The 25,883-nt window shown below is 35.8% G+C and overlaps 4 protein-coding genes across 4 annotated transcripts; 2 read left to right on the forward strand and 2 right to left on the reverse strand.

The window, feature by feature from the left end:
• Positions 1-1,155: 1,155 nt before the first annotated feature.
• Positions 1,156-7,779, reverse strand: acaa2 (acetyl-CoA acyltransferase 2). Its single transcript, XM_042761590.1, has 10 exons — positions 7,633-7,779; positions 6,666-6,832; positions 5,754-5,882; positions 5,560-5,676; positions 4,607-4,754; positions 4,339-4,514; positions 3,083-3,212; positions 2,923-2,993; positions 2,620-2,774; positions 1,156-1,663 (listed from the first exon to the last, which is right to left on the reverse strand). The coding sequence occupies exons 1-10, from the start codon at positions 7,646-7,648 to the stop codon at positions 1,579-1,581; spliced, it is 1,194 nt and encodes a 397-aa protein (XP_042617524.1). The 5' UTR covers positions 7,649-7,779; the 3' UTR covers positions 1,156-1,578.
• Positions 7,780-7,866: 87 nt separating this feature from the next.
• mrpl40 (mitochondrial ribosomal protein L40) lies at positions 7,867-10,097 on the forward strand. The gene is given in 4 exon segments (XM_042761591.1): positions 7,867-8,031; positions 8,138-8,212; positions 8,417-8,572; positions 9,476-10,097. Coding segments are annotated over 4 exon segments (597 nt in total). The 5' UTR covers positions 7,867-7,975; the 3' UTR covers positions 9,786-10,097.
• ca8h22orf39 (chromosome A8 C22orf39 homolog) lies at positions 9,991-12,413 on the reverse strand. Its single transcript, XM_019117312.2, has 3 exons — positions 12,231-12,413; positions 10,652-10,819; positions 9,991-10,566 (listed from the first exon to the last, which is right to left on the reverse strand). The coding sequence occupies exons 1-3, from the start codon at positions 12,255-12,257 to the stop codon at positions 10,435-10,437; spliced, it is 327 nt and encodes a 108-aa protein (XP_018972857.1). The 5' UTR covers positions 12,258-12,413; the 3' UTR covers positions 9,991-10,434.
• Positions 12,414-12,437: 24 nt separating this feature from the next.
• gle1 (GLE1 RNA export mediator) lies at positions 12,438-24,352 on the forward strand. Its single transcript, XM_042761589.1, has 16 exons — positions 12,438-12,619; positions 13,852-14,067; positions 15,298-15,432; positions 15,931-16,079; positions 16,168-16,228; positions 17,670-17,924; positions 18,463-18,691; positions 18,795-18,907; positions 18,985-19,054; positions 20,280-20,422; positions 20,504-20,694; positions 22,505-22,634; positions 22,731-22,835; positions 22,923-23,005; positions 23,706-23,769; positions 23,859-24,352. Exons 1-16 carry the CDS (start codon positions 12,521-12,523, stop codon positions 23,925-23,927), a joined length of 2,112 nt encoding a protein of 703 aa, XP_042617523.1. The 5' UTR covers positions 12,438-12,520; the 3' UTR covers positions 23,928-24,352.
• Positions 24,353-25,883: the final 1,531 nt, after the last annotated feature.

Genomic DNA, 25,883 nt, shown 5'->3' on the forward strand with positions numbered 1-25,883 from the left:
TATGTATGTGTATATATATATATATATATATATATAAAAACACACACTGTTCAGCATGGGGCTGCAGTAACTCAACGTGACCTGCTGTAGCATTGCTAACAGGCTAAAGCACATACATTAACACCTATATACACCGACAAACATCATTATATAACGTATTTCGCACTATATTCACATGACAACTCGTCACGTGCGACTTTACTGTCTTTAATGCGAGTATAAACACAGAGACGGTTCGGAGAGACCCGGCGTCAGGCCTCGCGCGCTAATAATATAAGTTAAAACACACACTACATCCACAAATATTAACGGTCACTGCTGCTACAGGTTTGCTAAAACACTCATTCATGATTCGAAGTGAGATTTTAAGATCAGATGAAGCGGATTAACGCAGATTGTATTTGGGGAAAACGGACACGAAAGCCGCGATTACCTTTAGCTAGAAAAAAAAGACCGACATCCGGGCATTTGGCGCATATATAGTCGTGACGTATGACGCTCGGGGTTCGTCTTCCGTCGTGTTTTTGGTCTTAAAGGCACAGGCGCTTCTTTGAGTCACGAGCGATGGAGCCACGAGCGCCGCTCATCGGGCGAGGAATGGAGATAGTTTAAAAGCTTTGTGTCTTTTATCAAATCGAAGCAATTTTGTACGTTGTAGAAAATATAGCAAAGCAATAAATCAGCTTTAGAAACGGAAGGTCCAGGTTGCATTCATACAGTTGAATAGTTAACTAGCCAGTCAATGCATGCAGTTCTGTAATATTTCTGCATTCATTCTATACATATAGAATGATAGATAGATAGATAATTTATTCCTGTGATGCGCAGCTGTATTTTCAGCATCATTACTCCAGTCTTCAGTGTCACATGATCTTCAGAAATCACTCTAATATGATGATTTGCTGCTATATATATATAATATAAACGGTTTACATTGCTTTGTTTTTCTCTCTCTATGCAGCTAGCTACATCATGTGAAAGATGTAACAAGATAACCCTGGATTAACTCAAACAGAATAAAGACTGATTTAGAATCAGAAGACTAAAGGTTATTATCATTTAAAGTGCATCCAAAGCTCAGAATCCAGCTTTGTTGCTGTAGTATGTATAACTCTACATATATATAAATACATATGCAGGCCAAGAGAGGAAATATGCAGTATTATACAGCTCACTCTTTATTGATAAGTACTCTTTAGTCAACATTACATACATAACCATTCTTTAAATCCACAAACGAGAGTTTTAGTTGAATCACAACAAAGTAAATATATTGCATTTCTGGAAAACATCTCATCTTAGATCAGGCACAGAGACAAAAGTAAGGCACGTTACACCATCACTGTCCCATAACCAAACATCTAAACAGACCGAAGCTCCTGCTCAGAAACCGCTCGGTCACTCAGTAATGTGTGGAGGATAATGTATGATTATTGTATAAGAACATTCATCATGTTTTTACTCTACATCTGTGGACGGACACCTTTGTTCTAGACTCTGGGACGGTGTGAATTAGGTTTTGAATTAAACTTGATTTGTTCAAAGTGAGTCTCTTTAACGCGTGTGTGTTTGTTCTTCTCAGTTTGTGTTTTCCAGGACGATGGCGATGCCCTGACCTCCACCGATGCAGGCAGAGCCCACTGCGTACTTTCCACCGCGTCTCCTGCGAACACAGAACGGAATGACGTCATGCAATATAAATACAGCAGCGCATGATCGGGATTGTGCATCCTAAAAATAAGACAACGTAACACATAGGGCTGCTCTATAACTGTTGACCAAATGTTAGTCGATGAGAAGAAACACAATTTGATTTGTTGGTTACAAAAAAAGATTTGTGTTTATGTCCTACATTAAAAAAAATTGTAATATATATATATATTTTAAAGGCTGTTATTTATATCATAGGTTATTTCTTTTATTTGCATTCAGAACTCAGAAAAAAAAAAACTATTTTAATGTAATATTATATATATATATATATATATATATATATATATATATATATATATATAAGCAAAAAAAATTACAAGAACTCTTTAGTTAACTATATATATATATATATATATATATATATATATATATATATATATATATATTTCTTGAGAAAAGGCTGTTTTTATTTATAGGATATTTATTTTGTTTGGGTTTTAATGTCAGAAAAAATGCATCTCATGAGATGTTGAGGCTACTTGTCCATATTTTTGCACTAATATTTCTCAGTTTGCTATATACTTATTTATTTATTCATTCGTTTAAAACTTTATTTCCTTCATTTTAAAAAGAAACAAAAACTTTTTCAATGTACTTTTATACCAAAAAGTGTTTTATTTATATTTAATTGTATTTTTTAGTAAAATAAATTCCAAACACAAACCAATTCTTACCTCAAAAACACAATGTGTCCCTTGTTTGTTTATTTTATTTATTTATGTTCCCCCTTTTCCTATGTTTCTTTAACACTATATGAAACATTTTCTAGAAAAATGTATACAAATGAAGTAAAAAAAAGTGCAAAACGCCAAACAAAACCTTTTTTTTTTCATTATAACATGCATTAATGAGTGATGCACCAGGAATGTGTATTAGGAAATCACTTCATGTTGTCTGTGTCTTCACCTGAGCTCATGAACGAGGTGCGCAGTGATTCTCGTCCCGGAGGCCCCGAGTGGGTGTCCAATGGCGATGGCCCCTCCGTTCACGTTGGTCTTTGCAGGGTCCAAGCCCAAAGCTTTAGCCACGGCCAGATACTGAGGAGCAAACGCTTCATTGACCTGACGGATGCACGAAACAGATACATGAAGATCTGGATTGAACCTGTTAAAGTCACCACCTAAATCCATTTTGGTTAATGTTAAAAGCAACGTTTAACCCATGCATAACAAGTCTAGCAGAATCCCAGAGTACGTTATAATAATCTACCTCCACCAGGTCCATGTCTTTGAGTGAAAGACCAGCCTTCTTCAGAGCCTCTGTGATGGCAGGTACAGGACCTGTCGCATTTACAAAACATTATGAATGATTTTGTGTATTATTCTTGTACACTTAGTGGGAAAAATATGTTGGTGGACCGAGCACTCACCAATGCCCATGATGCTGGGATCACAGCCTGATGCGTGATAGGCCACGATTCTAGCCAATGGGGTGAGTTTGTGAGCCTTCAGCGCGTCCTCACTGGCTATGACCACAGCAGCAGCCCCATCAGACACGCCCTGTGGGAGGAGCCAACAACTAAACACAAGACATGCAAATACACACTGCAAACCACAAAATGATTATAGTGGCACTGCTAAGTAACATAATATATAATATATATATATATATATATATATATATATATATATATATATATATATATATATATATATATAGACACAATGAAAACTACCGGTCAAAAGTTTAGGATCAGAACGATTTTTAATGTTATTTTACAGGAGTTTCTTCTGCTCATCAAGGCTGCATTTATTTGATCAGAAATACAGAAAAAAAATTAATATTGTGAAATATTATTACGATGTAAAATAATGTTTTTCTACTTTAATATACATTAGCTGTATTTTCAGCATCATTACTCCAGTCTTCAGTGTCACATGATCTTCAGAAATCATTCTGATATGCTGATTTATTATCAGTGTTGTATATATTTTTTTGGAAGCTGTGATACTTTTTTTTCAGGATTCTTTGATGAATAAAAAAGTTATAAAGAAGAGCATTTATTTAAAATAGAAATCTTTTCTAACAATATACACTACCGTTCAAAAAAGTTTGGGGTCGGTACATTTGTATTCTTTCTTTTTTTTTGAAAGAAATTAAAACTTTTTTTCAGCAAGGATGTGTTAAATTGATAAGAAGTGATAGCAAAGATTTATATTTTTAGAAAAGATTTATATTTTGAATAAATGCTGTTCTTTTTAACTTTTCATTCATCAAATAATCCTGAAAAAAGTATCGCAGTTTCCAAAAAAACATTTGGCAGCACAACTGTTGATCATTCTAATAATAAATCAGAATATTTTCATGATTTCTGAAGATCATGTGACACTGAAGACTGGAGTAATGATGCTGAAAATACAGCTTTGATCACAGAAATAAATTATATTTTAAAGGATATTAAAATAGAAACCATTATTTTATATTGTAAAAAAATTTTTTTTACCTGTATTTTTGATCAAATAAATGCAGCCTTGCTGAACATAAAAGACTTCTTTAAAAGTCTCACCGATCCCAAACTTTTGACCGGTAGTATATATATATACACACACTACACTGATCAAGATTCACATGCTGTTTAAAAGCACATCCTCTCTCTGACTCTTATTTTGTAACTGTTTGACCCACCGAAGCATTGGCTGCAGTGACGGTGCCTCCTTTCTTGAAGACGGTCGGCAGCTTTGCCATCTGCTCCAGTGTGGTCTGAGGACGGGGGTGTTCGTCAGCCGTCATGGACACTTTCCCTTTCTTGGCCTTCACATCAATGGGTGCGATCTCAGCGTTGTAGTATCCGGCCTCATGAGCTGCAGCACAGACACATGTGTGTGTGAGTGTGTGTGTGTGTGTGTGTGTGTATTGATGCAGCGCTGAACCGCTGGGAGGTCGATCCGCTCACCTGCTTTCCACCTCTGCTGCGTCTGATACGCGTACTGGTCACAGTCCTCGCGGCTGATCTGGTATTTCTCTGCCAGGTTCTCTGCTGTGATGCCCATGGGCAGCTTTATGTGCAGATCCGTCAGTCCTGCCCACAGCGTGTCTTCCAGCTGACTCACACACGGACAGGAAATTATTTAGAGCCACAGCACTACTGCATCCCCAACATGCCACATGAAAAATCTTGCACAAAATATACCCAGTACATTTGACTATGGCATGAAACAAACATACAAACACACATAAAATAGAAGTTTAAGTCTAATTTATACTCCCAAAAGTCTGTAATAGTCAATGTTTTTTATCCCCTACTCTTTCACATTTTAACTTGACTTCTAAAATCTCTTTGTTTTAAATAGTGATAAAAAAAAAAAAATGTGACAGATTCCTAAAGCAATATGAAAGATTTCTTGGTAATGCTCCTGATAAGGTTTAGACTGATTTCCTCTGCTTGTCAACGCTGTCCATTGTATTTTATGCATGTATTTATTAAATTCTTATTTTAAGTAATTTATTTTTTAGCCATGTAGATTTCTGTAAATTTTTATTTTATCTATCCATTTATTTATATTATATTAAATGTATATTTATTTATCCATTTATTTATATATTTGATTGTTGCACGTTAAGTTATGTAGATGCTCTTTTTGTAAAGGCGTTGGTAAAAAAAAAAAAAAGAAATTAACAAGAAAAATAAATGTTGTTCATGTTTTTAACACTTTTTAACCAATTAACTTTCTTGACTTTTCCTCATTTGTCATTACTAGGCAAATTTTTTTATAATTTAATTGCACTCACTAAGAGCCAATGAAATATTTTTAAGCAGAGCATAACTAGAAAGATTTAAATTCATTATTATACCCTCCAGATTAAGTTCATACTCAGTGGACTTTAAATAAAGCGTCTGATCTTTACCTTCAAATCCACTCCAAACTTGGTCCCGAAGCGGATGTTCCTGACGGCGTAAGGCGCTTGGCTCATGCTCTCCGAGCCTCCGCACAGAACCACCTCTGACTCTTTAAGGCAGATCTCCTACAGCACAACACACAGCGATCAGCGCCACATGTGAGGAGACGACTGGGCCGTTTGGCATTCGTTTGGGCTCGTACCTGTGCCCCGTTGATTATGGACTGGAACCCAGAGCCGCAGAGGCGGTTGACGGTCAGCGCCGGCACTGGGATGGGAACGCCGCACCGCAGACCCACATGACGCGCGATGTACGGGGCATCTGCAGAGCTCTGGATCACAGACAGAGACATATGACACAAAGCAGCTCGAGAAGCTATTTTTATTAACTTATACTAGTGAGCATATACAGTAGGTATTATCAAAGTAGTCCTTATACAGCAGTTAAATAAAACTGAAACTAAAATTAAAACCACAAAAACATTTTTGTTAGATGAAATAAAATACATAAAAAAATGCAACCTTTCTTATTTTATTTTAACCTGACGTACTAAAATAGCTTAAACTAAAATAATAATTCATAAGAAAAATATAGAAATACATTAAAAATACTTAAAACAATAAAATTACTTTAAAATTAAAATACAAAAATTTTAATTAAACCCATAATAGCATCTCAGTGAGAGATGAAGAATTAGTCTAGATTAATAATAAATAAAAAAAAGGTATTTTTGCATGACATGCTTCAATGCATCATTCTTCTGAAAAAATAATATTTTGATGCTCGACTGTACTTGCACATAGTTGCTTGTTACTAAATTTATTTGTATAACAGATTAAATATTGAAATAAATATTATAATACAAAAAACTGCATATATATACATGCACACACACACTTATATATATATATATAAAACACATTTTAAATGATGCTTCATTTTGTGCATGCATTGTATTTTTTTTTAATAATTTTTATTATTATCATCATCATCATTATTATTGTTACTGAAAGCGATATCATAACGATGATCGCCTAAACCCTCTAAATAAATAAACCAATAGTTATCAGCTATCTGCACTGGTCAGGACTGGTATAATGCGTGTGTCTCTCACCTGCATGACGTTTCCTATGATGACACTGTTGATGATCTCAGGAGCCACGCTCCCCGCGGCGAGGGCAGCTTTAGCGGCGTGTTCAGCCAGATCCGTAGCGCTGTGCTCCTTCAGGACCCCTCCATACGTCCCGAACGGCGTCCTCTTAGCAGAGACGATGAACACACCTACACAAACACAGAGGAGAGACTATAGATCAATATTCACATGAGATATTCTTATGAAAACGTTGCAAGGTTATTGCTCCCGTCATAACACAGTATTTTTCATTATGTTTTGCATCGTATAGAATGGCGATAACCAATATTTAAGGACATTTTATGCACATATTCCCTAAAGTAGAATAGTATCACAAATCAAATTGTTTCTATCTTTCATATAATAGTTTAAAATTTCATATAACAGTACAAAATTTGGCTAAAAATAGCCTGAAACCTTAAAACTAAAGATAATTGTTTTTGCCTATACATGCCTTTTCGTGTCTATTTATTTATTTATGTATTAATAACTTAGTCCTGGCTTCGTCTACAAGTGACATAGAAAGAAATATGAATAAAATATATATTTTTTAAAAACCTCAGTTTGTTTCTTATTGCTCTAACTAATGTAATAACATAAAAAACGACAAATTTCACAAAACGTATTTTTTTCTGGGTCAGAGTAAACATTACAAGAGCGTCTCTGACCTCAACTTTAACCTAATTCCGTCAGAAATGACTTTTATACAAGGTTGGACATCTTAATAATTAGCAAAAACTGTTAATTAACTGTAAAACTACTGTTTTAAGGAAAATAACACGAGCTAATAAATTCGAGTGAGAAACCGAAGAAAAGGCTATTTATATATTAAGTGACATTGAATTTCGAGTGTAGTGCAGAAAACAAGCGCAAAACCACGTTCAATAAACATATCACTTGAGCAGTTTTAAATATAGTGCGTAATTTCAACGTAAAAGATATATTTTACCTCTCAGGAGAGACATTATCGCGATTGTGATCGTTTGAGAAACACCACCGCGCGCTGACCTTTCACCCACTTTCTCTCAACATTCACTTCGCAACATTCGACAAACCTCTAAAAAAATAACATAGCATCTCACTTTTCATATAAGCTTACATTTTAAAAATATATATATATTTAATAAGTATGATATTTAATTATACTTGATACCAATTTGAGATGAAAATGTATTAATGTGGAAAGTGCGTATGTAACAGCGGACGTGACCTGCAGAATCATATCCACGTTTGGAACCGGAAGGTGTTAAACACTTTTTAATTTTTTGGCAAAGTCGATATTGTTGTAAATTATGGCGGGGATTGTGTGTCGTATTGCAAGCCGGGTTATATCGAGTCAAGCAGCATGGTACGTAACGTTATTATGACTTTAGATGTCCGCGTGAGTAACAGTAACGTTATATCTCTCATCCCAGAGGTCATTATGATGATTATGAATTACTCTTTTACTGTAGCAGTTCTGTGGTTGCTGTGAGACACAGTCACTGGTTCACATCAGTGCTTTCTCTGAAAACCTCGATGCCATAAAGGTCAGTGCAGATACTGTGTGTGAATCACCACACCATAATTCGCTAGATATGTATTTTTATTTATTTATATAAAACATATAGAAACTCTGTAGAGAGAGAGATAGTTTTTAAAAATATTTTCATAATATTTAAAATATATGTATATTTTTGTAAGGTTGTTTCACTGTATTAAATGCATTTATAAATGTTGCTTGCACTCCACAGAGCAGAACCCAAGAAGAAGAAGAAGGTGGATCCTCGGCGAGAGATAATGATGAAGGAGCGCCTGAAGAAGAAGCTTAAAAGGCTGGAGAAAGTGCCACCGGAACTGATTCCCATCGAAGACTTTATTACACCTGCTAAGTGCTTTGACGAGACCAGGTACAACCATGCATCTTTCACTAAAAGTCTGGACAAAGCTGGATTTTCAGCATCATTACTCCAGTCTTCAGTGTCACATGATCTTCAGAAATCATTATTAATATGCCGATTTGCTGCTCAAGAAACATTATAATGTCGTAAAAGTAATAGTGTAAAACATTTTTACACTTTAAAATAACAGTTTTCAATTTAAACGTATGTTAAAATGTCATTTATCTGTATTTTGTCTGATTCAAATAATTTCGGGAGGAAAAAAACATCAAAGTATCATGAAAAATGTTACCATTTTCAACATTAATAGTAAGAATTAGTAATAGCATTACTATTAATTGAAGACTAATAATAAATAAGCAGCGGATCGGCATATTAGAATGATTTCTGAAGATCATGTGACACCGAAGACTGGAGTAATGATGCTGAAAATACAGCTGCACATCACAGAAATAAATTAGATTTTAACAGATATTCACATAGAAAACAGCTGTTTTAAATTGTAATAATATTTCACAATTTTTACAGTAAAATTGTTTCCAACATTGATGATAAATCAGCATATTAGAATGATTTCTGAAGATCATGTGACACTGAAGACTGGAGTAATGATGCTGAAAATTCAGCTGCGCATCACAGAAATAAATTACAGTTTACGATATATTCGACTAGAAAATATTCCTTTTAAATTCTAATAATATTTCACATTTTTCTGTATTTTTTTGCTAATTAATGCAGCCTTGGTGAGCAGAAGAAACTTCTTTCAAAAACATTCACACCCCAAAAATATTCAACGAACTTCTTGTATTGTTAACTTTAATTAATGATTGAAAAAAAAAATAAACAAGGGTGGAACCTCGTATTATTGTGATTAGGTTATTTGAACTAAATTGACTCTAATGTACTCTCCAGGATCCGTGACGCTCCTAAACTCTGTTTCGAGGAGAGCGAGCGCAGAGCCCATCTGCTGAAGGAATGGTCCAGATACAAGTACAGCCAGCACCAGACGGAGATGGACACCATCAACGAGGCTCTGGAGGCCCAGAGACAAGCGCTGGACGAGCTGAAGCTGGAGTCAGAAGAGCTTTATAAAGCAGCGCTCAGCCCAGATATGGACTTGTTCCCTTTCCAGCACGAGGGGCCCAGTTACACGCCTCCCGTTACAAACTATGATGCTCCAGAGGGCAAATACAACGACGTTACACGAGTGTACACACAGTGAGGTGAGCCTGGGATCAGAATAGAAGGGTCTTCTGGTCTGATGATGAAGATGAAGAGCAGCAGCTGTCGAAACATCAGAGAAATGGACTGCGAATCGTTGTTATTCATCTGTTTCATTAAATCATCTTGCAAATGAATATATGTCAGAGTCAACAACTCAAGAGAGAGTTTGTGAATGTGGAATACACAAATTGCAGTTGTTGGTGTGGTCTTTAAATCATGTGTTTTATTATTACACCTCATTTCTGATTTTGCAGCACAATAAATAAGGTCTCTAGTGAAACAGTAAAGGTGTGAAACTCTTGTAAAAACATCCGCAGTCGCTTGTTTTCATTCATAAACACCTGTGTAGAATTAAAATAGCTTTCGAATAACAACAAAAGTGGCTTTGCTATATATTTTTATTATTTAAATGGGAAAATAAACAAGTAGGATAATATTCCGTTCTTATTTGTGCTACATTGACTTTCTCATGAAATGCTTATACTTTAACAATAACTTTATTAATTTCATATTTAGGTTTTGCATTAACTTGATCAAGACTTTTAAGCTGCTTTCTGCACCGAGCAAATCAGAAGTGCATCAGTCTAAGAGAGTGAGTTCATGCGACTCAAGCACTTAAACCGTCCCGTGTGATCCGCATCGGTGCTTTATGAGTCCTGTGGTCCGCCCTGGTTTAGAGGCACGTGCCAATCAGCCGGAGGCGTCTGCCGAAGCTCCCAGACCGGAGTGAACTTCCTCTGCTCCGCGACCCGCTTCCTCTCGCTCTGCTGGAGGGATTCCTGACGGTGCATGTGAGATGAAGGATGAGCAGAAGGAAAGAATGTAAGTGATATTTGGGTGAGACCTACACCGGTCTGGGCTCACCTTGGCCTGTGTGCTGTGGTTTTTCTCCCAGTCCTTGCAGGTGTAAAAGTCCTCTTTCCACTGCCGGCAGTCCGGCGCTCTGCCGTGGGAGTAGTACTCGTGGAATCTGTTGAATGAACTCTTGCAGTGCTTGAACTCACACCAGTAGACGTCACATGAACGTGGTGGCTGTGGACAAAATTACAAATATATATCCTTTAAAGGAACAGTTCATCCCAAAATTTAAATTGCACGCGTTTCAGGCTGTGATTGTGTTCTGGTGGTTGCTAGGCAGTTACTAGGGTATTATCGGTGGTTGCTTTTGTGCTGTGGGTGGTTGCTATGGTGTTTTAGTAGGTTAATAGGGAGTTGCTAGGAACTTGCTAGTTACCATAGATGGTTACAATGGTGTTTTTAGCATGTATTAGCACATGCTATGTGGTTGCTAAGGTACCCGGGGTGGTTGTTAGGGCGGTACCCAGGGTGGTTGCTAGGGTGCAGCTATGTGGTTGCTAGGGTACTTGGGGTGGTTGCTAGGGTGTTGCTATGTGGTTGCTAGGGCACCAAGGGCCGTTGCTAGGGTGTTTTTATGCGGTGCTATGGTAATCAGGGGGGTTGCTATGTGGTTGCTAGGGTACCCAAAGCCATTACAAGGGTGTTGCTATGTGATTGCTAGGATACTTAGGGTGGTTGCTAGGGTACTCTGGGTGGTTGCTAGGATGTTGCAATGTGGTTACTAAGGTTCCTGGGGTGGTTGCTATGCAGTTGCTAGGGTTCTCGGGGTGGTTGCTAGAGTGGTTGCTAGGGTCCCGTTGTTAATGCTAGGGTGTTGCTAATTGGTTGCTAGGGTACTTGGGGTGGTTGCTAGGGCCATTGCTATGGTACTTAGGGTGGTTGCTAGGGTATTGCTATGTTGTTGCTAGGTTAATTGGGGTGGCTGCTAGGGTCCCCAGGATTGTTGCTAGGGTACACAGTGTGGTTGCTAGGGTAATCGGGGTGGTTGCAAGGGTGTCGCTATGTGGTTGCTAGGGTACTCGGGGATGTAGTACTCGGGTACTTCAAGATGAGGATGAGTTTGTTTCTTCGTCAGATTTGGGGAACTGTAGCATTGCATCAGTGTCTCAGCAATGGATGTGACCGCTGTTTGGACTCTCATTCTGACGGCACCCATTCATTGCAGAGCATCCATCGCTGAGACACTAATGCAGTGCTACTTTTCTCCAAACCTGATGAAGAAACAAACTCGGATGATCTGATATTTTGATGTACACTGTAGTACTGAACGATTACACTTACAAAAAGTCCTATCATCACTGTACCATGTTATTCCCACGGTACGTTACCTTTTTATAAATATACAACATTTATGAAAAATACCATGGTTTTACCAAAGTACCGTTAATTTGGCAAGAACATAGTAAAAGCGTGGTATTTATGTTAGTGTTCGTTTCAGTTGAAAATCCTGAGTACACACACAAACAGTGCGAGTAAAGTTCACTTCACTACGTGATATCGCACTATATTTACAACGCAAGCACAACGAGTTAATCTTAATTAACATTTCATGGAAAATACAGAGATAAAATTATCTTAGACTGACCCTCCAGTGAGATTGTGACCCTGCCATATCACTGCGCGCTCTTCTCTGGACACTTCCGCTTTAAGTTATTAATTTATCAATTAATATTTGCCTTAAATTAAATACATTTTAGAAATGTAATTTAATCGTGTTCACATTCTATTCACGCGTCTGTATTTTATATATGTATTATCGATATGCGTATTTATGTTGTCATCCAGACCTTTATTTTGTAGTCACGGTGAGGCGGAAGTGGCGGCTCGTTAATTTATCAAGTCGGTGCAGGGTAAGAACACTTTAATGCCTCCAAAATGCACTCTGAAAATCTACGATGGGAGACTTTAGGAGCTCTGAAAAACTCTCCGAAGGGGAAACTCAAATACAGTCCAGACTGGCTGGAAAAGGGGGAGGTAAAACATGCTAAAAACTGAGAAACATTAACGCCTTTTCAGTTCATATTCTAACATTATGGAGTATGGAAAGAGTTTATTACTAATTAAACGTACCGTGCTGCTTTTTGACATGTATTCCATGGTATTCTGATATTATGGTACCGAGGTATATGAATATAATTACATGTATATATCAGAATAGCATGGTATTATCATGTGATGTTATCACTGTTACACATACTATAATAATAATTATGTTAATGATAGTTTGGGTCAGTAAGATTTGTGTTTTAAAGTCTCTTCTGCTGCATCTATTTGACCTAAAAAAATACAGTAATACTGTGAAATATTAAATAATTAAAAATAATTAAAAATAATGGTTTTCTATTTTAATATACTTTAAAATATAATTTATTCCTGTGATCAAAGCTGAATTTTCAGCATCATAAAAAGAACAGCTTTTATTTAAAATATAAATATTTTCTAACAATATAAGTCTTTATAATCACTTTTTTTTTAAATCAACTTAACACATCCTTGCTGAATAAAAGCATTAATTTCTTTAATTAACCCCAAACTAGTGTTTAATGTTACAAAAGTTTTCTATTTTGAATAAATGCTGCTCTTTTAAAACTTTTTATTCATCGAAGAATCCTATAAAAAAGTATCACAGGATCAAAAATAAATAAATAAATATTAAGCAGCACAACTGATAATAAATCAGCATATTAGAATGATTTCTGAAGATCACGTGACACTGAAGACTGGAGTAATGATGCTGAAAATACAGCTGCGCATCACAGAAATAAATTACAGTTTAACAGATATTAAAATATAAAAACATTATTTTAAATTATAATAATATTTCACAATATTACTGTTTTTTCTGTTTCTGATTAAACAGGCACAGCTTTGATAAAGAGACTCATTATAAAAAAATATTACAAATCTTACTGATCCCACACTTTTGGACGGCAGTGTATGTATTAGCTTTACAGTACTTTACAAAGGATAAAAATATTTTTTTTTTTAAAAACAAGAAATATGTAGAGAAATGTACTTCATTCTTCTTTTTTTTAAATAACATTTTAAGACATTTGTTTGACATTTTAGCTTTTATTCAACTAAAACCAAAACACACAGTGTTAGTTTAGAATAAAAATGTTTTAGAAAGGACTTAAATAAATGTATCCAATCGATCAATAAAGTCTTAGATTCTCAGTTTTGTCTTTTCCGGGTGTGTTTTGCAGGATATTCTGGCGGGTTGTGTGGAGGTGTCCAGTCTGTCTCCTCTCTCAGGACAGATTCTGAAGAGACTGAGTCCTCGTCCGCGGCTCAACACCTGCTCTCTGACTTCATGCGTTCGTGATACGAGTCCCGGCCTTTCGGAAGAGGGTTCGTTCCCCGTCAGTCCCAGACAGATCTCGTCTCCGGTCTCCATCCGCGCTGAGGAGGATGAGCAGAAGGTGACGTCCTCACTTCTTAAGACACAGAGTTCATGACGTGGTTTTGTGTGTTTGCATTCATTCTGAAGAGACAGTAACTGGAGTGTTGCGATACAAAGTTTCAGATTTGATAAGAAAAGTACACAAGTATGAGCTTGCACTTAAATAACAGCTTTGGCCAACTTTATCTGGAACTGCAACATAATCTGTGCTTTAAGTACAGGGCTACAATCATCCGAACTAAATGTTTTGTCAACCAGTGTATTTGTGCTTTTACAAATTATGATGTTGTTGATACATATTTATATTGTGAGGAAGATACTTAAAAGCTCTGAACTGAATTTATTAAAACTAAAAAAGACAAGTAAACAGTCAGTAATAAAATAAGAATATGCAATGGCACAAACAAATACAATAACAAGATACAACTCAAATGAACTGTGCTTTAAGGTTTAACAAAAGTATTCAGGTACAGAAATACTACAGAGACAGAATAATCTATTTAACTTTAACCCCTTAACTGTCACTCACATTTTTGATCATAGACTTGCGCATGATCCAAACTCAAATGTTTATAATTCGTGAACGAAAACATTTTGTAACATGATATTGATGCACCATTTTCGTGGTAATGCAATGTCTGATTTTAAAATGGGTTTTAAAGGATGAAATTTGAGATTTTAAGTTTTCAGTTGATGTATAATGTCTGATGATTTCTAAAGTGTGATAGAGAAAAAGGCAACGAAGAAGACTTTTTTTTTATGATGTAGATTTTTGAGCATGCACTCTTGTCATAGACAGTTAAGAGGTTAAAATAACACTGGTTAGTCTTCAGTGTATAAATAAACATTAATGACAGAACAGCAGGTTTATTTAGGTCGCTGTCTCTTTAAGACCTCATGCACGGATCAAACTGTTTCTCAACTGTTTACATTCACTTAATAGCCTGTATACCGACAATGTTTAGTATAAATAAACTGTTTACATGAATACTCATCAAGACGGGCACTTTGACACATTTTTGTATGCATTTGTCCATTTACGTGCATTTTTTTTCTTTTCGATTATCTGATATACTCTGATGTACGTCACAGTACAGAAGAAAGTATCTGTCCTACTTCTCTTTCATCTCAACTTTAATAGTTTATATCATAACTCTCATGCATTCGGTTTCGTTCTTGAGTTTGTGTTGACAGAGGAGTGCAATGCTGATTTTTTTTCTTTTCTGTTTTCATTCATTTTTGATCTCAGAAAGCAGAAGAAATAAAGGAGGCTCCTGCAGCGAGCGTCAGCTCGCCTCCAGCGATGTCCGTCCTGTCGCCCAGAGCCACACAGATGGCCGGCTGCATCCTCATGTGTGAGCACAAACACAAGGCCAAAGCAAAGGTACCACACCTGGAACTACAGGATTAATTTATTTTTTGAAAGAAATTAATGCTTTTATTCATCAGGGATGCATTAAATTGCTTAAAAAGTGACAGTAAAGACATTTATAATGTTTTGAAAGATTTCTTTTCATCAGAAAGACTTTCTGTTCGTCAAAGAATCCTGAAAAATAAAATGCATCACGGTTTCTACAGAAATATTAATCAGCACGACTTGATAATAATCAGAAATGTTTCTTGAGCGACAAATCAGCACATTATCATGATTTCTGAAGATCATGTGACACTGAAGACTGGAGTAATGATGCTGAAAATTCAGCTGCGCATCACAGAAATAAATTACATTTTAATATACATTCACATAGAAAACAGCTGTTTTACATTATAATAATATTTAAAAAAAATTCTGTATTTTTGATCAGATAAATGCATCCTTGGTGAGCAGCAGAAGAAGCTTCTTTTAATAATGCATGTAATGCACATGTGTTTTCTCTCGCAGGCGGAGCTGAGTCTCAGACTGGAGCAGCAGGAGCGGCTGGTGGCCACAGTCTCCAGCTGTGAGTCTGAGCAGCTCAAGCGCTTCGAGGAGCTGATGGAGCTCAAACAGAGACAGGAGTACCAGAGCATGAGAGACATGATGGAGAAAGAGTATGTGACTCCGGAGCGGTTCATTCTCTTTTACAGGTTAAGATGATTACATGTAATGTGTACAGAATTAGGTGTTTTGTGTTTAAAGGACGCAGGAGAGTCTCGGCCGGCAGGAGAAGATGCGAGAGGAACACAGACACCGAATGAAAGTGAGTCTGAACGGATCATTTCAGTTAAGCTCCTTCAGCAGCAATGACTTTTTTCAATAAACAAAGGATTGCAGAAAGTCTAGAAGCATGTATGTGCAGCTTTTATTTTTGTCAAATCAAAAATGTTTGTAATCAGCTGTAAAAACTAAAATATATTTTTTTACAGGATGTTTTTCTGTTACCAGCTCATAAAAATAATGTTTTTCAACTTCAGATTCATTCATTGAGTTATATGAGATTTAGGTAGACGAGATTTTTAAAAACGAATTGAAATTGAATTTTGCTTAAAAAATGTTAGACTGCAGCTGACAGTAAGTTGAATTGGTGGAAATTGCTAGGGTCCCAGGATGGTTGCTAGGGTGTCGCTATGTGGTGCTAGGTTACTTGGGGTGGTTGCTAGGGTACATGGGATGGTTGCTAGGGCCGTTGCCATGGTACTTAGGGTGGTTGCTAGGGTGTTGCTATGTTGTTGCTAGGTTAATTGGGGTGGCTGCAAGGGTGGTTGCTAGGGTCCCCGGGATGGTTGCTAGGGCCATTGCTAGGGTAATTGGGGTGGTTGCTAGGGTGTTGCTATGTGCAACTTACTGTCAAGTAGAAACAATGTTGTTAATAAAGATTATACTGAACTTAGAACCATTTTTTTTAGTTAACTAAAAACTAAAACCATAGAAATCAATGCATATATAAACGAACAAAGCATTTTTGTTACATAAAACAAACTAAGAATTACCTAAAACAAAATAAAATATTAAAAAACGAACCATTTTTTTTTATTAACTTGTTTTATATCTGTTTGTTTTCAGCGAGATTTTTTATTTTTTTTTTTTTTTTGATGTTTTTAAATGAAACATTTTAAATTTTTTAGTGTACCTTGATGTACTTAAACACCTGAGTCGTCAAAAATTGACTGTACCGACTCCATTTAAACTGAAATAAAACGTACTTTTTTTAATGACGTAAGACTCGCATTTACTGGGGAATATACGATTTGTCTGCTTACATGGCACACGCAAATGCACGTAATCCGATTCATATCCGATTTATTACCACATATGGATGAGGCCTGAATCCGATCTGAGAAAATCGGAATCCATGCGGTTTTTTCCTGCTTACAAGTCATATCCGACCTTGATGTACTTAAAAAATAAAACTGAAATAAAAAATTACGAAAGCACACAAAAAAATGACTCAAATGTTAATTAAATTTAAAATTGTGATGATAAAATAGTAGTGCTTATTATTGAAAGCTCATTTTTTTAATGCAGCTATAACCTACCCTTATATTTTACTGTACGTTCATTTAATTTTGTGTGTGATTTTTGTAACATTTTACATCGGTTAGGTTTGTCTGCAGTAATAGCACGATAAGCTTTGTTTAAATGATAAATACAGACAAGTAAATAGCAGTACCTGTAATATTAGGCCTTGTTTTCTGTTGCAGATCCTGAACCTGCGTCTGCGGGAGGCGGAGCAGCAGCGTCTGCGGGAGGCGGAGCTTGAGCGTCAGCGGCAGGTGGAGGGCAGAGAGCGGCACAGAGCTATCAATGCCATACAGGAGGAGGTGCTACAGCTCAACCAGCTCCTACAGCCACGCCCCTCCACACAAACAGACTCCGCCCTCGACCACACCCCCTACATCACCCGCGGCAACCAGCTCTGCTCGCAGGTGTCAGAGGTGGTGCCGGCCTCTGCAGACGTGAGTCCAAATCTGCCTTATCTTACAGAAATTTTAAGCATTAAATTGCTTAAAAAGTGACAGTAGGGACATTTCTAATGTTTTGAAAGATTTCTATCAAAGTTCATCAAAGAATCCCGAAAAATTAAATGCATCACAGTTTTCACAGAAGTATTAATCAGCACAACTGATAATAATCAGAAATGTTTCTTGAGCAGCAAATCATCATATTAGAATGATTTCTGAAGATCATGTGACACTGAAGACTGGAGTAATGATGCTGAAAATACAGCTGCACATCACAGAAATAAATTACAGTTTAACAGATATTCACATAGAAAACATGTGTTTTACATTATAATAATATTTTACTGTTTTTACTGTATTTTTGATTAAATAAATGCAGCCTTGGTGAGCAGAAGAGATTTATTTCAAAAATAATTTTGTGCTGTTTATTTACTTAATAATGATTAATATGCTCCTGTAGCTTATATGCAATGCACGTCGCTTTGGATAAAAGCATCTACCCAATGCATAAATATATTTTATTTTTTTGCAGGGTCAGTTTCCCAGTGTGGAGGATTTGAACGTAGCTGAGCGAGCGCTACAGGAAATGAGGTCACTGGTCAGAAACCTGCAGGACGAGGTGACACAGGCTGTCGAGAGGAAGAGGAAGGAGCAGGAGGAAGAGGAGGAGGAGAAGAAAAGACACGAGGAGCTCAAAGCCCAGCAAGAGGAGCAACAGAAAAATGCAGCACGGTCTGCTAAAGAGAAAGCCAGAAAACAGGGTGAGGGAGCGAGTGAACATGCGTGAAGCGATGTGTAGTGTGAACATTGCTACACAGATAAATTTGACTTGACTTAAATGAGTGGTTTTCATCTCTTCTGCAGGTCTGCAGACAGGAGCAGACGACAGCACTTTAAAATGGTACAACGCACTCCAGGATTCGGCCGCTCGGTGCGCGCAGGCGTTTGATGAGCTCAGCACAGCTAAAGACACGCAGGTTACACTCTGTGTAGCATTTATTGGATATTTTATGATGTTGTGCTAGTGAATAATTATCTTGCCCTTCTGTCGCAGACTAAGAAATTAAAAATGGAGCTCCAAAAGGCTGCAACCACACCTGTGAGCCAGATCGCAAACATCTCAGGTGAGACGCCAGCGTCAAGTAGAATTGCACTGAAATTATTTTATTTTATTTTTTCGCTGAAAAATTTTAATAAATGTCCATCTGCACTGGTTTTTAATGGCAAGGCAAGGCAAGTTTATTTATATAGCACATTTCGTACACAATGGTAATTCAGAGTGCTTTACATAAAAGAAAGTAAAATAATCATGAAGAAAAATAATAAAAAAAAAAAACAAAAAACAAGCAATTTTAAAACTTTGAAAATGATTTAAAAATTAACTTATTTAAAATGAATTTAAAACAGTTAAAATAGAAAATGATTTTACATAAAATACAGTGAATACGTAAAATACAGTGCAATCAGTTCGGACTTATTGTAATAGTCTATGCACACATGCACATATCGTTTTTTTGATATCAATGATAAACTAAAACTATTATAGTTTTTAATAATATTTTTGAATTTATTTTTATATTTTCTGTTTTTAGTTTAAATTTAAAGTTTGAGTGCTTCTCTTTTTTATTAATTTTTATTTATTCATTTTAGTATTTTTTTTCTTCAGTATTTCTGTTTAAACTAAATGGAAATCAGACATAAAATAAATAAAATTAAAAAAAATATATATTTTTATTTTATTTCAAGTGACAAATATTTGTGTAGTTTTAGTTTTGATTTAGCTGGAAACTGAAAATGAAGTAAATAAAAATATATTTAATGAACCTGAGTTGTAAACAAACATTTAAAAAACGGTTTTAATGATATTATAATATTTCTACTCTAATTCATTGTTGAAATTTAAACATTTAAATGGGGGCAGTTAACTTGTTTTCATGACAGATTTATTCAAACATACACTAAACAATGAAGACATCACTAACAGTGATATAAAAATGTTATAAATATGTTATATATTGTATATATTTAACAAAATGCTTCTTTCTAGAGTTATTTTTTGGCTAATTAACGAGCTTTGGATCTGACACGCCACATTAAAATGTGCCAAAGTGACATTTATTGCTTGAATTTTGTTATAAAATTTGCAAAATTTGAAAGTTCAGACATTGAAACATTACAAAACACGAGTTTATTGCGATTATTGGATCGTAGGTGTGCTGCAAATAATGTTTAGTGACGTTTCGTTTATACATCGACTGAAAAAGGCTCGCTGTCAGTTCATCAAAATGAAGATGCATTGAAAGCATCACTCACATGGAGTTCACCGCATGTCTGCTGATTCCCGTGTAGGCGCGCCGCTGAAGGAGGCCTTTGAGAAGATCGATAAGCTGTTGTCCGGTCGTCCGGTGACGTCCGCCGGAAAAACAGTGTCTACGTCCCAGCATCCTCAGGGGCTGGAGTTTGTCAGTTATAAACTGGCAGAAAAGTTTGTGGTAAGGCAGACGTTTACATAAATACACAAACAAGGAGATTTTTGAACGCAAACGAAGTTAGTTTTGATAACGCATTCTCAGAAACAAGGAGAAGAGGAAGTGGCGTCCAATCATTCGGCAGCGTTCCCCATCGCCGCTGTGGCGTCAGGCATCTGGGAACTCCATCCTGCTATTGGAGACCTTATACTCGCCCACCTCCACAAGAAGTGCCCGTATGCCGTGCCGCACTATCCCCCCATGGAGCGGGGCACGTCTGTGGAGGATTACCAGAAGTAAGTGTGTCGCTCCACTCTTTTTTTCAACAACATGTGACCATGCACCACAAAACCCCTCATAAATTGAGATTTATACATCATCTGGAAGCTGAATAAATAATCTCTCCATTGATGTATGGTTTGTTATGATCGAACAACATTTGTCTGAGATACAACTATTTACAAAAATCTGGAATCTGAGGGAGCAAAAAAATCTAAATATTGAGAAAATCACCTTTAAAGTTGTTCAAATGAAGTTCTTAGCAATGCATATTACTAATCAAAAAATAAGTTTTGATATATTTACGGTAGGAAATTTACTAAATATCTTCATGGAACATGATCTTTACTTAATATCCTAATGATTTTTGGCATAAAATAAATATTTGACCCTGGAGCACAAAAGCAGTCTTAAGTCTCTGGGGTATATTTGTAGCAATAGCCAAAAAAATATGAGTCAAAATTATCGATTTTTCTTTTATGCCAAAAATCATTAGGATATTAAGTAAAGATAATGTTCCAGGAAGATATTTAGTAAATTTCCTACCGTAAATATAAAAAAACTTCTTTTTTGATTAGTAATATGCATTGCTAAGAATTCATTTGAACAACTTTAAAGATGATTTTCTCAATATTTAGATTTTTTTGCCCCCTCAGATTCCAGATTTTCAAATAGTTGTATCTCAGACAAATATTGTCCTCCTAACAAACCACACATCAATGGAGAGATTATTTATTCAGCTTCAGATGATGTTTAACTCTCAATTTCGAAAAATTGACACTTATGACTGGTTTTGTGCTCCAGGGTCACATATTAATGAGCCGTTCACACAGAATGTGATTGTGCCTTCTGTCTGCACTGGTTTCATTTGTCTATGCACACATGCACATCTTAGCCTTATTTAAATATTATAGTTTTTCTGAATATTTCCAATTAGTTTTTATTATTCCATTTATTGTTTTTAATTTTAGTTTAGTTAATTTTTTTATATTTCATTTTTATTTAAGTGTCTTTATCGTTTTTCTTAAGTTTAATTCATTAATTTGAGTTTATTCAGTTTTAGTTATTGTGGTATTTCACGTTAAATTAATGAAAATAAAAAATGTTGCATCTGCAATCAACAATGTTACATTTTCACTTTATTTTTTCAGTTCAAGATTATTTTATTTCAGTTTCAGTTAATTTTTTTCAGGTTACACTTTTGTGGTTTTAGTTTTTTTTTTTTTTGTTTTTGTATTTTATTGTTTTTTTTTAATAGATTTTTTCATTCAAATTAACAATTAATTAATCATCATGCACACAGAAAGACCCTTTTAATTCTTAACACATTTATGACTGCACCGTAAAAATCAATTTTACATACTTTTACAGAAATATACATATACTATATAAATACCTGTAATTGTACTTTGTCATTCAAGAGCATTTTAACAGATCAGTCTTTGGTGTTATTAATGTTGTACTGTACAGATGGCACTTCCAAGAGAGATTTATTTATGGCTTGAACAACATTCCCGACAATACTTTTGACTTTGCACTTTACATTTCAAACGAAAACATGTTTACTGTGTGAGAGTTGCATTAGTTTTACTTACTTAAACTCTATCTTTACTTACATTTAAAGTTAACATTTATGCATGCATGCAACATTAATTACTGAATTCTAATAAAATGTGTGTGTAAAGCATACAGAGGTTGTTTATTGACAGTCTGTTGAGTGTTATTAGATAAATCGAGTAAATTAACAACATGTATTCAATCATCGATTAAATACGAGAGCACCTCCTGTGTGAAAACAGCCAGACCTTGTGTCTTTCTCACACTCAGGATTCTGGGATACCGTGTGGATGACTCCAAAGTGGAAGGCCAGGACAGCTTTCTGAAGAGAATGTCGGGAATGATTCGTCTCTACGCGGCTATAATCCAGATGAGATGGCCTTATACCGGCAAACAAGGGGTGTGTGACATTCCTTTAGGTCAATATGCATTAACACAGAGCTTCATTCCTGATGTGAGTGTCTGAATATCTAATGTAAGCGTGTGTCTGCATCAGCCTCATCCTCACGGCTTGAATCACGGCTGGCGCTGGCTCGCACAGATCCTCAACATGGAGCCACTCGCCGACATCACAGCAACTATTCTCTTTGACTTCCTGGAGGTAAATGCATTTCTCTGCTGTTATTATTGCTCCCACTCAGTATTTGCTTCATGACAATGTATTTTTGTGGCATGTGTGTCTCTTTAGGTCTGCGGAAATGCTTTGATGAGACAATATCGAGGGCAGTTCTGGAAACTGATATTGCTTATTATTGAAGAATACTTTCCGAGGTATTTTATAGACATTTAAAAAAAAAATGTTTAGAATGTGTTTTATTTATTGCCTTCTAAATGCATAATACACCCTTATACTTTATACATCAAGCATCCAAAAGTGAACCTAAAGAAATGAGCCTCCAAATATTCCTTTAAATTTGGAGATTTTAAATTAAAATTTAAATTAAATTTGGATTTAAAGGAACCGTTCATCCTCAGGCCATCCGAGATGTAGATGAGTTTTTTTCTTCATCAGGTTTGTAGAAATGTAGCATTGCATCAGCGTCTCAGCAATGGATGTGAATGGGTGCCGTCAGAATGAGAGTCCAAACAGCTGATAAATTAAAAAAAATTATTTCTTACAAACACGTAGCTTTTCTCTATTCAAGACATTAACTGATGGACTGGAGTGCTGTGGATTATTGTGATGTTTTTATTAGCTGTTCATTCTGACGGCACCCATTCACTGCAGAGCATCCATTGCTGAGACACTGATGCAATGCTACATTTCTCCAAACCTGATGAAGAAACAAACTCATCCTGATCTTGGATGAACTGACGGGGAGTACATTTTTACCAAATGTAATTTTTGGGTGAAGTATTTCTTTAATGCAAGGTATAAACATAAATATGCCACAGTGATTAAATCACCAAAAAAATAATAATACGGCCGTGAACCGGCCCTTATTGATGTAACCTAACCGTATGTACTCAGAATCGAAGCGGTCACCAGCACCGGTCAGATGGGCTCCGTAACCAGACTCAAACAGTTCCTAGAGGTCAGCATCTTGTTCATAGCAGCTAAATTATATTTTCTCGATTTTTAATAACTAATATTCACATTGCATCTGTTCTTTCTTCTATCCAGACGTCTTTGAGAACCAAGCAGATTCCCGCCCACAGGAGCGAGCTTGGCTCCGCCTTCTTCAAGTCCTGATTGGTGGAAATTAACCTTACAAATGTTTCGAAATGTTCTACACTGAAATGAAGAATAAGCCAATACTGTTTATTTAATCGAGCATCATGCCATCTTAAGTTCAAGTTTGTTTTCTTTTATCCGAGCATGTAAGGAAAGAATCTCCTTTTTCTAAATTTGACATGTTGGTGTCTTAATGCATCCATCCGATCTCAAATTCATGAAAATTATCCTCCAACCAAAGTTTATTATCTGTTTTAGACACGTGATCGTTAACAGTAATCAGCTTACCCTGCGTAAGCTTTATTTCTGCAATATGATGATAGAGTGTAAACTCATGTGCGTACACTAAGATGAAATGTACTGTATATTGATGTGGATATTTATGATTTTATATGGCGTAAGGATTAAACCAAGTACACCAAGTGTATTTTGATTTGAATATATTTACTTGAAGTACCCCTGAGGTTTTAAAGTAATAAGTCAATAATGGTAAATGGTCACATGACATGCAGGTAACAAATAAAAAATTATTTTTTTTGTTTTAGTACGTGTTTTATTTTGATTGATGTTATTTTAAAACATCTTAATTTTACAGTTTTATGATAAATTAATTATTAGCTTTTCACCAAACTCACAACCCATGCAGTTTCTTTACGAACCCCAGTTTAGGAAGCTTGATAATGTAATGATTAATGCACTTCTCGTTGTTAATTACAACGAATGGAATATATTTTCTTTTTCTTTGCATTTTCATATTAATATGGTACAAAATTATATTTACATCAATGTGATAAACGAGCTTGTAATCTAAAAGTAATCCAAAAGTAGTCAGATTTGATTACCTATAAGTGTAATGTAACAGATAATGTTACTAACTAAAATGTAACGTTTTTGTTACTTGAAAATAAAAATAAAACACTTTTATTTCAGCTAGTTTCCAAGGCGGCGTTCTCATTTTCATTCAGTTTAACTTGATGTACTAAAATAACGAAGTAAAAATTAATAAAAACGTTTAAAAACAAGAAAAACTAATTTAAAAAAAAATTTACATGCGAAATGTATTTCATGCTACTGTCTACTGAAGTGAACTACAAAACAAGAAATAAACAAATTTCCACTTCCATTCATGTACATGTGATGACAGTTAAACCCCCCCCTTAAACCCCCCCCCCCCCCCCCCAAAAAAAAGAAAAATTATCTGGAAGTGTCTTCATCTAAGATTAGGATGCGTTTGTTTCTTCATCCGGTTTGGAGAAATGTAGCATCTGTAGTGAATGGGTGCCGTCAGAATGAGAGTCCAAACAGCTGATTAAAACATCACAATAATCCACAGCACTCCAGTTCATCAGGTAACACCTTGTGAAGTGAAAAACTGTTAATAAGTAAAAAATCTACTAAGATGTTTTTTTTTTTTTTTACATCTAAAATCGTCCATACTATATAACAACGCTTCCTCTAGTTGGAAAAAGTACATCTCTTGTTGTTTCTCACGTCGAAATCCACTCACACTTTTGTTTAAAACGGTTTTGGCTTGTAAACATTGCTTGATGTGAGCAGATTTCTCTCCTGATTCAGACCAGACGACCTTTTTACTGGAGTGCTGTGGATTGTTGTGATGTTTTTATCAGCTGTTTGGACTCTCATTCTGACGGCACCCATTAACATCCATTGCTGAAACACTGATGCAATGCTACATTTCTACAAATCTGATGAAGAAACAAACTCACATCTTGCGTGTCCTGATTTCTGTGTGAACTATTCCTTCGATCTGGAACTGCAGTGTAAGATATACAGGATTAAATCATCGTTTTTTATTGAAGGTTGGGCGTTTCAGCCCAGTGACGGTGACCCGAGAAGAGTTTAAAGGTTCGGACCAAACATTTGTGGCGCTCATAGTTGCCAGACGTCTGCAGGAACACTTTGCATCCACGCTGCTGCTGACACCAAAATCTTTTAGAAGTTGACAATTAGCCA

The sequence above is a fragment of the Cyprinus carpio genome, chromosome A8 (assembly GCF_018340385.1).
Source record: "Cyprinus carpio isolate SPL01 chromosome A8, ASM1834038v1, whole genome shotgun sequence".
Lineage (NCBI taxonomy): Eukaryota > Metazoa > Chordata > Actinopteri > Cypriniformes > Cyprinidae > Cyprinus > Cyprinus carpio.